Source organism: Ranitomeya imitator, chromosome 1 (assembly GCF_032444005.1).
Source record: "Ranitomeya imitator isolate aRanImi1 chromosome 1, aRanImi1.pri, whole genome shotgun sequence".
NCBI classification, from domain to species: domain Eukaryota; kingdom Metazoa; phylum Chordata; class Amphibia; order Anura; family Dendrobatidae; genus Ranitomeya; species Ranitomeya imitator.
Window position 1 is genome coordinate 305,225,143 of NC_091282.1, and position 13,924 is coordinate 305,239,066.

The 13,924-nt window shown below is 42.7% G+C and overlaps 1 protein-coding gene across 2 annotated transcripts in view; it reads right to left on the reverse strand.

The window, feature by feature from the left end:
* The window catches only part of HNF1A (HNF1 homeobox A), a 30,744-nt gene extending 29,262 nt beyond the window's left edge, over positions 1-1,482 (reverse strand). Inside the window, exon 1 of one of the 2 annotated variants that reach the window (XM_069757906.1) lies at positions 953-1,482. In XM_069757906.1, coding sequence (XP_069614007.1) covers positions 953-1,272 — 320 coding nt within the window. In that variant the 5' untranslated portion in view covers positions 1,273-1,482. The remainder of the gene's footprint in view (positions 1-952) is intronic. The other variant, XM_069757913.1, reaches the window with a different exon arrangement.
* Between the last annotated feature and the right edge of the window lie 12,442 nt (positions 1,483-13,924).

Here is a 13,924-nt window from a genome sequence, read left to right on the forward strand (position 1 = left end):
TTTCTCAATTCGATGTTCATGAAAGGTTGACTATTAACATAAGTTGTTTGGAAACGTGTAACCTTCAGAAACCAAATTAGGAAAGGAATTTAGTCAACTGTATCTGCCCAGCTGAGTGTTTTGCCCGATACAGGCAGTCAAGCAGAACATTATTGTTATGCCGTCCGTAGCAGCACTATCGCTGTATCTCAGTTCAAAGTAGCATTAGAGTGGTTAATCATCACAAAAGGCTGCGGCCATTTGGTTTATAAGTGTACAAATTATGGAGGGCCTAGATAATTAGTAACCAGCCCAGGCCCCCTGAGCCCCATTGATTAGGAGAACCCACAGTACCCTGAGGAGATTCAGAGCAGGACCCAGAGCACCATAAGCAGAACGATTACAACGTCAACTATAAGAAAGATCAGCATCACCAAAGAAGATATAAAATTGTAGCAAGAAAATGGAGGGATCCCACAGCATCTCAGAGGATTTTACACAATATAAATATCTGGAACCTTGGTGGCCTAAAAAGTGGAGTTGGAAGGCTAAACCATTGGAAGATATCTACTTTGAGAGAGAACTATTTCTTAACGAAGTTCTTTATCATTCTTCTTGGGATAAAATAACAGGACTTGCAAACCTAACATGGGAGATTATGGATTGAGATCAAAAGAGAATATGATTTATAAATGTCTTCTGAAACTGGGCAAATAATCAAGAGACAGTCCACACGCCTTACATTAGACAATTTTGTCATGTACCTATTGAAGGTAAAGCGTTTTCTGCATGCAAGTGGTATTATAATTCTAACATTTTTATCTGCTACAACATGATTGTATATATATATATATAATACATTTATGCAAATAAGATAAAGTATAAAGAAGGTGGCTGAAATAGGAAAAAGTATCTGAACATAAGTATAGAGTCTAGACAGTGTAATGGAGAGTAAAGTGTAGAAAGATCTTACTGGAGCAGACGTTCCACCACGGCCTTCTGATGAGCAGCCTCCTCTGGGCTTAATCTCTCTAAATCCTTAATAACGGGAGGCGTGAAATCTGCCCCATCCTCCGAACTGTCGTCTTCTGACATATGGGGCTCTCCGAGCCCATTGGGAAGCTGTACACAGTGCTCCCCATCTTCCAAACTACTCATATCGTCCAGAGGATCCCTAGGATATTGGTATTTGTTGCCATCGTTTAGCGCTTTAGTAATCGTCTCTTTAGTAACACCTGAGTCCAGCAATGCCCTTAGTAGTTCCTGCTGCAAGTAAGTAAGCTGAGACGCCATCCTTAATGTTACCTGCTAACATCTCACCATCCTGCGGTTGCAATAGGGATCAGCAGGCGGGAGCCCATGCTCTACCCACCTTCTGTCTCCTCCTCCCCCCCAAAAAATACTTGCTCTGCGGCCTCAACCAGCAAGTGGTCACCCCCCGGACTGTCTTCACTGAGACATAGCAGATAAGGGACCCTTGTCACTCTCTGTTTACATCAGAGCAGTGTAAATCCTCCAAGGTTCATATTTATCCCTGCGCTTCACAAGTTACTGAACTTTGGACCCCAACTCTGCACAAAGTGCATGTGTGAGAGAGGGGGGAGAGAAAGGGAAGAGCGAATAAGAGGAAATAAAGACAAGAGAGTAGGAAAGCCAAAATCAGGGATTAAAACAAGAAAAATCTAAAGAACGAAGATTATTGAGATTATAGATAACCAATTCAAGGTTGTGGTGGGAGTGGTTAGAAGCCATGAAATTATACCCTGGTGATTGAATCGGCTTAATCTAGTCCCTACACCAATGGTGCCCAATATGTCCACACCACAGACCACTTACTGAAATATCAGACGATGAGTGCCCCCTAAAGACTTGACATACACTGTTGGGGTATATGTACTACAGGTTGGAAACTGGGACCCCACCCTAAAGTGGCTGGGAATATTTTTTACATTTTGGAGCTAAAAATTTTTTGCAATTGGGTTTTAAATGCTGTGTGCTGCCCTACGGTATGGCTGGTTACAGAATGAGTTATCTGAAAATCTGTCAGTGACCTTGTTCTGATGGGAGACTTTGTAGCTCTTTTATCTGTCTCTTTCTGATTTGCTCTCAGCTGATTTATGACCAGAGACCACATCAAAGTTGAATGTGCAGGTAAAACTCACAGTGCAAAATAATGTAATGAACACAAAATTGTAAACAATGGATTTTTACCCCCAAACACATGCATTTAAAGGGTTATTCCCATCTTCAGATGGATATTGTCAGAGCAGCATTATAAAAACAAGCACTGCTTATTAACATTTTCAGCCATTCATAAGATTTTTTTTTTCTTTTCTACAGTTTATTACCACTACTGTCTACCTTATAAGCACTGCACTTAAGATGCCAGGATTAGGGCTCATTCAGACATCCGTGCAAATCGGTATAGAAATCTATGAAGCTGTTGTGCTACGTCCAGAGACCTGCGGCCAGTCTGATTTGCACGGACGTCTGAATTAGTCGTTAAGAGGTAACATTGACCTCCAGCGATCCTGTTCAGCTTTAAAAAAAAAAAAAAGTGCTTACAAATTGGTTGTCAACACTGCATGTTTTGCTGTCTAGGAGAGGTGGTCGGTCTCTAAGGCAACAAACTGTAAACAATAGAAAGGGTTTCATATCTCAAGAAGGTATTAAAAATTTAATAAGCAGAAAATTTGGTTAACAAGCACTATCCAATAATACCCATATATGAGGATGGGAATAACCCTTTAAGTAAAAAAGCCCCCTAGAGTAAACAACCCCCTTAACGACATAGCACCTCACTGTCAGTAGAATATATTGTGTGCAGCATCATACTGTAATTTCAATTATTAATCAACTTTTTCTTAAATGGAAATAAGTAAGAAAAATTTTCATCTACAATCAGCGTAGGGTCATGTTGGCACAGTGCAGATTTAGTCAATTTTTTGGGGGTGGTGGTATTTAGTATACCAAAGTATAGATTATAATAAAAAAATATATTTTTTTTTCATGTAATATTGATTTAATCCTAAATGAAACGCATTCAAATCCAGAACACCACTGTATGAACAAGGCCTTAAATTTTAAAGGGGAAGTATCAGAGTGCTCCATTTTGGTAACTACATGTGTGTAATGGAAATAAATGTACCTCAATAGCATTTTGGTGCCGAACACTAAAATCCCACATCCTAGATATCACTGAATTAAGTATTCCAGTTGCAAATCTTTATTCATTACATAGTGGAATGCGTTGAGAAGAATAAAGCATAGAAATGATGAATGTAAATCAAAATTAATATCCCATGGAGATCTGAATTTGGAATGATACTCAAAATCAAAGTGGAAAATCAAATTACAGGCTGATCCAACTTCAGTGGAAATGCCTCAAGACAAGGAAATGATGCTCATTAGTGTGTGTGGCCTCAATGTGCCTATTCGACCTCCCTACTATCCTGATGAGGCGGTGGATATTCTCCTGATGGATCTCCCCCCAGACCTGGACTAAAGCATCAGCCAGCTCCTGGAAGTCTGTGGTGCAACGTGACATTGGTGGATAGTGCGAGACATGATGTCCCAGATGTGTTCAATTGGATTCAGGTCTGGGGAACGGACAGGCCAGTCCATAGCTTCAATGCCTTCATCTTGCAAGAACAGTGGACACCCTCCAGCCACATGAGGTCTGGCATTGTCCTGCATTAGGAGGAACCAAGGGCCAACCGCACCAGCATATTGTCAAACCGTGTTGCTTCCTAAGTGGACAGTTAGATTTCACAGAAGATTGATTTACTTGCAGTTAGATTCTGTTGTTTAAGTGTTCCCTTTATTTTTTGGAGCATAATAACATAACTAAAGCTTTTACATTGCAAGCTCCCATGGGCAGGCTTTTTAACCTCATTGTCTGACTATGATCACTTTTTGTCCTTATTTATGATTTTGTATCTTTACTACTTCCCCACAATGTAAAGTGATGTAGAACATGTTGGTTTTAAATAAAGGTTTTTATAAAGATTTATTACAACTGTGTTCTTCCATTTATAGATGACTAATTCACAGACCCTATTAATTATTGTCAGTGCTCGCTAGCAGATCGCGTTAGTAGTTTAGGGGTTAACAACGCGCAGGTGACAGAGGCCAGTGGTGCAGTGTGAGGCAGTTCCTGTTAACAGGTTCACAGACTTCATTAAAATGCAGCAGCAGCAAGGTCAACAGATCTATAAACATAAGCTACAGATACCGACTTAAGAACAGTCTAGTGTCATGCCCCGCACCCGCCTCGCTAGGCCTCTCGGCTAGGCATTTATGATTGCTTACACACTCGGAGCAAAAGACAGTGTGGGATCCAAAGCACGAAATGAAATCTTGACTAAAGGTGGCCATAAATTCAACTCTTGTTGTTCAGGATGATAAATGATCTGATAATATACAGATTATTTTACAATCACGTAGAACATCACACCTACACCATAAACATTCCAACCCCTCTGAACTGCAGAAGTTGGGCTCGTGAGCGTCTCCCGCCTCATTTAGAAATCACAGTTACAGGTAGATGTAACAATTATAGAATAATCTTTAATACCTAAATAAAAATCTGAAAAAGTAAAAAAAAAAAATAAGATGCAATTTTCCAAGAGGGTATTTCTTTGTACTGTTATTTTTTCTTAAACTGTGTTTTTTGTTTTGCTTAAGTTTTGAACACACTTATTTTTGTCACAGGATTTGTGCTACATTTGTTGCAAAACTGAAACAAAAACTCGAATGAAGGAAAAAAAAAAAATTATAAAAAATGACCCTCATGATAAATTTCTGCCCATTGTGAAAAAACTTTGTAACTTTTTAAAAAGTCTCTAATAATATATATCATGCACTTATCACAATATAGCCATATATTGCTTTAAATTCCACAACAAATTTGTGAGAAGTCTACATAAAGAGAGTTATTATGGGTTGCGTGGCATTTTTCCCTCCTCGCCGCCTACTCTTTGTATGGCCTTTTTTTAACGCCATTTTGTCATAGGTGTTTCTAAAAGTCTGTAAAAATATCAGAAAAAAATGTTACAACTTAACAAAATAGGAAACCCTACACCAAACACTTGTAAAAGATGTAAAAAGAATAAAAGCTTGGAAATTTATTGCATTTTTTGTTTTTCAAGTGTTAAATTTGTGTTGGATCTTAATTGAAGTTTAATAAGGGTTTTACATTTTAACATAGTAACATAGTAACATAGTTAGTAAGGCCGAAAAAAGACGTGCGTTTGCGTTTTTGCGTTTAGCAATAATGGTACTTGCAAAGTAAAATGTATAAAATAAAACTTAGGATAAAACAATGAGCTAATACTCTGTGTGGGTACGTATATAGTAATAGTACATGTAAATAACATAGGGTGCTTAGTTGACACTATTTTGATTTAAAAAAAAAAAAGAAAAGTAAAATCCATCTCTCTGCTACAAGGTGTACCCAATCTGGATGGTCTGATCTCTAGTATTTTACCTGTCTATTTGTGACATTTCACCCCTCTACCACATAGATGAAATGCTAGAGATCGGATCATACTGATTGCTCTTAGCTTGTCGCGGTGAGATGGCTTTTACGCTTTTTTTAGCAAAAATTAAATTTTGCTATGGTTATAGCTTTCTTTTAAAGCAACAATTCCAGGAAAATATATTAGGAAACCTTTGTTCAGTAGCATAACGCCTGATTTACTCAGTTACCATTCATTTAATCTAATGGTCACCACATAGGCTCATGACAATGCCTTATATTTAAGAAATACATGGAAGTATTTTATCCCAACTAAAAATCATAAACGAATATTTAAAATAATGACCGATTGGAAATGATTTGGTGAAATTATCATTTACTTCCAAGAGCTTAAGAAATTTAGTACAATACTTAATAGACAAACACCACCAGATAAGCTTTCAGTGCAGTGCAAGTTGCTGTTTACTAACAGTGTGTAATGTACACACTGTTAGGATTTCACTCTACATTTCTGTTCGAGCAGTCGTCACATGCAATTATTATACTTATGGTCACAAACCAACTAACTTCTCATCTGCTTCTCTCAATGTTCTATTGATAGCAATGGATAAGAAACTGGTAAGCATGTGACCGCTAATATGCAAATCTCACACTTAGTCACTTGATGATGGCCTCAACCGGCTAACAGATCCAAATCCTAACATTGTGTATGTAGACTACACATTGGTAGTGTTTACTAACCTGCTCTGCTTGCCAATACATTACTCTGTGGTTAAAAACCCCAATAAGGGGGTTGTCTCAACTTGATTTTTTCAGGGACGAAACACTCATATCCCTGGGTTTCCTGCTGTGTAGGAAGTGGTGTGAAGGTTCACAGCAGATTGACAGTTTGGACCAGTGGCATTGTCGCACTGTTGGTCCAAACTGTGCACTCTCCAAAACCATGCGCTCTCCAAAACAGTGTGCTCTCCCGAACCGTGCACTCTCTGAAACAGTATGCTTTCCAGAACCATGCGTTCTTCCAAACTGTGGGATCCAGTCAGCTTCAAAGTGGCACAATCAAAATCTAGAGCATATAGCCTCCTAATCTAGGTAACCGGCCACTCTGGAACTGCAGAGTGGCCAGTAACCTAGGCAGCGAGCTGTACAATATAGTATTAAAAATACCAATCTTCTCGATTTATTGAGAGGATTTTATTAAGACATAAATTGCCAAGTTGATTGTTTTTACAAGCGCTTTGCATTTTTAGCAACATCAGAACATGAAATTAGAAAAAGGAAAAAAGATGAGAGCTACAGGTAGGAATTTAAGATCAATAACCTGATGTTTGATATTATGTGGCATTGACCTTGGTGATATGACCATTCCTTTCAAACCACAATGTGTCTTTGTACAGAGAGTTTCCTGCTCGATTCTCTGACAACCTTAACCTAATAACTGTCCAAGCTAATATTTTAAGGTGGCACAGTTTTCACTGATAGCATTGTTCATTCTTTGTACAGGAGTAAAGGTACCGTCACACTAAGCGACGCTGCAGCGATACCGACAACGATCCGGATCGCTGCAGCGTCGCTGTTTGGTCGCTGGAGAGCTGTCACACAGACAGCTCTCCAGCGACCAACGATGCCGGTAACCAGGGTAAACATCGGGTTACTAAGCGCAGGGCCGCGCTTAGTAACCCGATGTTTACCCTGGTTACCATCGTTAAAGTAAAAAAAACAACCACTACATACTTACCTACCGCTGTCTGTCCCCGGCGCTGTGCTTCTCTGCTCTGGCTGTGAGCGCCGGGCAGCCGGAAAGCAGAGCGGTGATGTCACCGCTCTGCTTTCCGGCCGCTGTGCTCACAGCCAGAGCAGGAGGAGTGCAGAGAAGCTGAGCGCCGGGGGACAGACAGCGGTAGGTAAGTATGTAGTGTTTGTTTTTTTTACTTTAACGATGGTAACCAGGGTAAACATCGGGTTACTAAGCGCGGCCCTGCGCTTAGTAACCCGATGTTTACCCTGGTTACCAGCGAAGACATCGCTGAATCGGTGTCACACACGCCGATTCAGCGATGTCAGCGGGAGATCCAGCGACGAAAAAAAGTTCTGGACTTTCTTCCCCGACCAGCGATATCACAGCAGGGGCCTGATCGCTGCTGCCTGTCACACTGGACGATATCGCTAGCCAGGACGCTGCAACGTCACGGATCGCTAGCGATATCGTCTAGTGTGACGGGGCCTTAAGAGCTAAGGACAGCCACCGTCTAATCAAATTATGTGTGAATGATTCCTAAATCTGGTCACGTTTGAAGGGAAATCAACAACTATCCATGGTAAAGATTATAAATGTCTGATGGGTGGTGGTTCCAGCAGTTACCAGAATGGGGTCCCAAGAGCTTGAATAGAGTGGACGTTGATCAAATGCCATCCCGTGATATTCAATGTCTATAGGGCTGACAGAAACAGCAAGTCAAATAGGGGCTTGGACTTCAGTCTTGGTGATCACTTGGTTCTCCAGTGGTGAAGCCCCAAGAAGGTGAGTGCAGCTGAAGACGTCTCCTTTGCAGATACCTGCAGGCATGCATGCACAATCAGCAGGTGTCCTATTCTAAAGAGACTGTTATGAAAGGCAATTCAGTACCGCAATGGACATAGCGGTCAGAGCACATACAGTGATCCGACAATAACCCAAAATCATAGAACGAGCTCTGAGACGTGGGAACTCTGCTGACCGCAATCCCTAATCCTCTCCAAACAACACTAGAGGCAGCCGTGGATTGCGCCTAACTCTGCCTATGCAACTCGGCACAGCCTGAGAAACTAACTAGCCTGAAGATAGAAAATAAGCCTACCTTGCCTCAGAGAAATACCCCAAAGGAAAAGGCAGCCCCCCACATATAATGACTGTGAGTTAAGATGAAAAGACAAACGTAGAGATGAAATAGATTCAGCAAAGTGAGGCCCGACTTTCTTAACAGAGCGAGGACAGAAAAGGTTACTTTGCGGTCTACACAAAACCCTAAAGAAAACCACGCAAAGGGGGCAAAAAGACCCTCCGTACCGAACTAACGGCACGGAGGTACACCCTTTGCGTCCCAGAGCTTCCAGCAAAAAATTAGACAAGCTGGACAGAAAAAATAGCAAACAAATAGCAAAGAAGAACTTAGCTATGCAGAGCAGCAGGCCACAGGAATGATCCAGGGAAAAGCAAGTCCAACACTGGAACATTGACAGGAAGCCAGGATCAAAGCATTAGGTGGAGTTAAGTAGAGAAGCACCTAACGACCTCACCAGATCACCTGAGGGAGGAAACTCAGAAGCCGCAGTACCACTTCCCTCCACCAACAGAAGCTCACAGAGAGAATCAGCCGAAGTACCACTTGTGACCACAGGAGGGAGCTTTGCCACAGAATTCACAACAGAGACAGATGTGAGCAGCACCGCACTTCTCCTTTAATGACATGTTCCAACATGTCATTGGAAAAAAATGTGCTTTTCTATCAAAAATAAGGACATTTCTATTTTTGAAAGAAAAGCACATTTTTTTCCAATTAAGCTAACATTAAATGATTCAGAAATACACTGTTAATGTGGTAAATGACTATTCTAGCTGCAACCGTCTTGTTTGTAACACAATATCTTCATAGGTGTATAGAGGCCCATTTCCAACAACCATCACTCCAGTGTTCTTATGGTACTTTGTGTTTGCTAACTGTGTAAGAAGGCTAATGGATGGTTAGGATACCCTTGAAAACCCTTGCGCAAGTGTGTTAGCACAGCTGAAAACTGTTTGGCTGATTTGAGAACCTATAAACCTGACCTTCCTTTGAGCTAGTTGAGAATCTGGAGCATTACATTTGTTGGTACCATTAAACTCTCAAAATGGCCAGAAAAAAAGAACTTTCATGTGAAACTCGACAGTCTATTCTTGTTCTTAGGAAGGCTATTCCATGCGAGAGATTGCCAAGAAACTGAAGATTTCCTACAACAGTGTGTATTACTCCCTTCAGTGGAGAGCACAAACAGGCTGTAACCAGAGTAGAAAGAGAAGTGGGAGGCCCTGCTGCACAACTGAGCAACAAGACAAGTACATTAGAGTCTGTAGTTTGAGAAATCGACACCTCACAGGTCCTCAACTGGTAGCTTCATTAAATAGTACACGCAAAACGCCAGTGTCAACGTCTACAGTGAAGAGGCAATTCTAGGATGCTGGCCTTCAGGGCAGAGTGGCAAAGAAAAAGCCATATCTGAGACTGGCTAAAAAAGTAAAAGATTAATATGGGCAAAGAACACAGACATTGGACAGAGGAAGATTGGAAAAAAGTGTTATGGACAGATGAATCCAAGTTTGAGGTGTTTGGATCACACAGAAGAACATTTGTGAGACGCAGAACAGCTGAAAAGAGGCTGCAAGAGTGCCTTACGCCATCTGTAAAGCATGGTGGAGGTAATGTGATGGTCTGGGGTTGCTTTGTTGCTGTTAAAGTGGGAGATTTGTACAAGATAAAAGGAATTTTGAATAAGGAAGGCTATCACTCCATTTTGCAATGCCATGCCATACCCTGTGGACAGTGCTTCATTGGAGCAAATTTCATCCTGCAACAGGACAATGACCCAAAGCAAACCTTTAAATTATGCAATAACTATTTAGGGAAGAAGCAGGTAGCTGGTATTCTATCTGTAATGGAGTGGCCAGTGCAGTCACCAGATCTCAACCCCATTGAGCTGTTGTGGGAGCAGCTTGACCGTATGGTACGCAAAAAGTGCCCATCAAGTCAAATCAACTTGTGGGAGGGGCTTCTGGCAGCATGGGGTGGGAGGGGCTTCTGGCAGCACGGGGTGACATTTCTCCAGATTTCCTCAGCAAATTAACTGCTAGAATCCCAAAGGTCTGCAATGCTGTAATTGCTGCAAATGGAGAATTCTTTGATGAAAGTAAAGTTTGAAGGAGAAAATTATTATTTCAAATAATCTTTTTTTCAAACCTTGTCAATGTCTGGACTAGATTCTGAATTCATTTGGCAACTCATTTGATTAATAAGAGTATGATCTTCAAGAGCTTCAAGAGGTAGTCACAGGAAATGGTCTTCCAACAATCTTGAAGGAGTTCCCAGAGATGTTTAGCACTTATTGGCCCTTTTGCCTTCACTCTGTGGTCCAGCTCACCCCAAACCATCTCGATTGTGTTCAGGTCTGGTGACTGTGGAGGCCAGGTCATCTGGCGTAGCACCCCATCACTCTCCTTTTTGGTCAAATAGCCCTTACACAGCCTTGAGGTGTGTTTGAGATCATTGTCCTGTTGAAAACTAAATGATGGTCCAACTAAACGCAAACCGGATGGAATAGCATGCCGCCAGGGCCGGCTCCAGGTTTTTGAGGGCCCCGGGCGAACGAGTCTCAGTGGGCCCCCCCAACCCCCCCTTTAACACATCTGTGACGCAGTATATAACACACAGCCCACGCAGTATATAACACACAGCCCACGCAGTATATAACGCACAGCCCACGCAGTATATAACACACAGCCCACGCATGCAGTATATAACACACAGCCCACGCAGTATATAACACACAGCCCACGCAGTATATAACACACAGCCCACGCATGCAGTATATAACACACAGCCCACGCAGTATATAACACACAGCCCACGCAGTATATAATGCACAGCCCACGCAGTATATAACACACAGCCCACGCATGCAGTATATAACACACAGCCCACGCAATATATAACACACAGCCCACCCCACGCAGTATATAACACACAACCCACACAGTATATAACGCACAGCCCACGCAGGATATAGCGCACAGCCCACGCAGGATATAGCGCACAGCCCACGCAGGATATAGCGCACAGCCCACGCAGGATATAACGCACAGCCCACGCAGGATATAGCGCACAGCCCACGCAGGATATAGCGCACAGCCCACGCAGGATATAGCGCACAGCCCGTGAGTCTACACTGTCGGCGAACCATGATGTATATGTGCACAGATGTTACTTTCAGACTTTCAGTTCACGATTTAAATCTGTTACAAAAATACAAACATGAAAGCTGCAGACTGTACGAGGTGGCTGAATACATTAGATTCACATTTACTTAGTCATAACTTCCACCACTGACTCAGTTTTTATAGCGCTTACTTCCACTCCCCCGGCCGGCCGCCGCCGCGGAACAATGCTTCGGTTGATCCTTTGATTGACAGCCATATTGGCCATCTTTCTCATACACAGGAGCATTGCTTGGCCAACTACTGCGTTGTTCTCTGAGACATCTCTGTTAGAGACTTATCTTTGGTAGTACGAAGGGATCAGCAGTCAGAAATTAGACATGTCGGATGGACATTTCCACCACCATCAGTCGTCTGGCTCCTCCATACTTACACATTAGTTTTGCAATCTTAGATTAGTGTGAAGCTTGAAACTGACCTAACCAATACTTTAAAGAGTTTGCAGATCAAATACAAGATGGAATAAAATGGTTAAATTATACCTTTATTGTAAATTAGAAAACATTCATATACTAACATGGTCTTATTAGCCCATGTAGATGTTGCATTTATGATTTTTGGCACTGGTGGACACAGACAGAATATGGGCTCTTTATATGTAAAATAAAAATAGTTTGTATTCAACTTCAGTGCCAGTGCCATTCTAGTGATATGTCTGATATGTACAAGAAGTTAGAACAATATGGGAACATTCCAGTCCAGTAGCTCATCATAATGCACAAGCAGTCCCCCCCCCCGGACCTCCTTTCCCCCGCAAAGTGCAGCGTTGGGAGTTGGGACGGACCCTCACCCTCTTTTAACCTCACCGAAGATGATTCACTGTCTGACACTGACAGACTCACACAGAGACAGTACTCACTGCTTCGCCGGCCCCCTCGTAGTGGACACAGCAGGAGAGGGTGCACCGTCCTCACTGCAGGCTGCAGCTGCTGCTCGTTCTCTTCTCCTCCTGCTTGGCGCTGCCGGTCCGGATCTGTCCTCTCCTGTGCTGGATCATCTGGATGGTGGACGCAGCCTGGACGGATAGATTCTGGACCAGTGCCTGGAATGGGAAGGCTTCAGGCGGCGCGGTCCAACTCCGAACCGCAGCTCTCTCTCTGTCCTCTCTGCCCGCCGACCGGATGTAAGGAGAGATGACCCAGCGTCGCGACCCGGAAGTGTCTTCTCTCTTCTGTATCAATGGTGAGGGCCGGGCGGCGGTGAGACTGTATTGCTGCTATTGCAGCTGCGCAGCGCCAGGCAGGCACCAGCGAAATGGCCTCAGAGAGACACAGCTGACTGTGCCCCCTGCAGCCAAGGCGCCGCCGGGGGACGTGTGGATCATGTTGTGAGTGTCGCGCGCTGGCGGCTGACGTCACCGTGTACTACCAAATGGGCCCCCCCCGTCTTGCCAGGGCCCCGGCATTTGGCCGGGTGCTGACGCCGGCCCTGCATGCCGCTGCAAGATGCTGTGGTAGCCATGCTGGTTCAGTATGCCTTCAATTTTGAATAGATCCCCAACATTGTCACCAGCAAAGCACCCCCACACCATCACACCTCTTCCATGCTTTACGGTGGGAACCAGGCATGTAGAGTCCATCTGTTCACCTTTTCTGCGTCACACAAAGACACGGTGGTTGGAACCAAAGATCTCAAATTTGGACTCATCAGACCAAAGCACAGATTTCCACTGGTCTAATGTCCATTCCTTCTGTTCTTTAGCCCAAACAAGTCTCTTCTGCTTGTTGCCTGTCCTTAGCAGTGGTTTCCTAGCAGGTATTTTACCATGATGGCAGAGGCGTATCTAGGGTTTCTGGCACCCGGGGCAAGAATTCATTTTGGCGAGTCGTTCTCCTTTTCTTCATCTTGTCCAGACCCCATGATGAGTTTTCTCATCCACAGCCGTCGCTGCAGACTTCCATCTTCTCCGTTCTTTTGCAGAAAATCTCAACATGATGCCCTTAAAGATACAAGTCATTTAAAAAACCTGACCGGCACATCCAAACATAGACTCAGTGTGAACAGGTGCTGAACCTAGAGTCGCCAACTCGTATATACAGGTCCTTCTCAAAAAATTAGCATATAGTGTTAAATTTCATTATTTACCATAATGTAATGATTACAATTAAACTTTCATATATTATAGATTCATTATCCACCAACTGAAATTTGTCAGGTCTTTTATTGTTTTAATACTGATGATTTTGGCATACAACTCCTGATAACCCAAAAAACCTGTCTCAATAAATTAGCATATCAAGAAAAGGTTCTCTAAACGACCTATTACCCTAATCTTCTGAATCAACTAATTAACTCTAAACACATGCAAAAGATACCTGAGGCCTTTATAAACTCCCTGCCTGGTTCATTACTCAAAACCCCCATCATGGGTAAGACTAGCGACCTGACAGATGTCAAGAAGGCCATCATTGACACCCTCAAGCAAGAGGGTAAGACCCAGAAAGAAATTTCTCAACAAATAG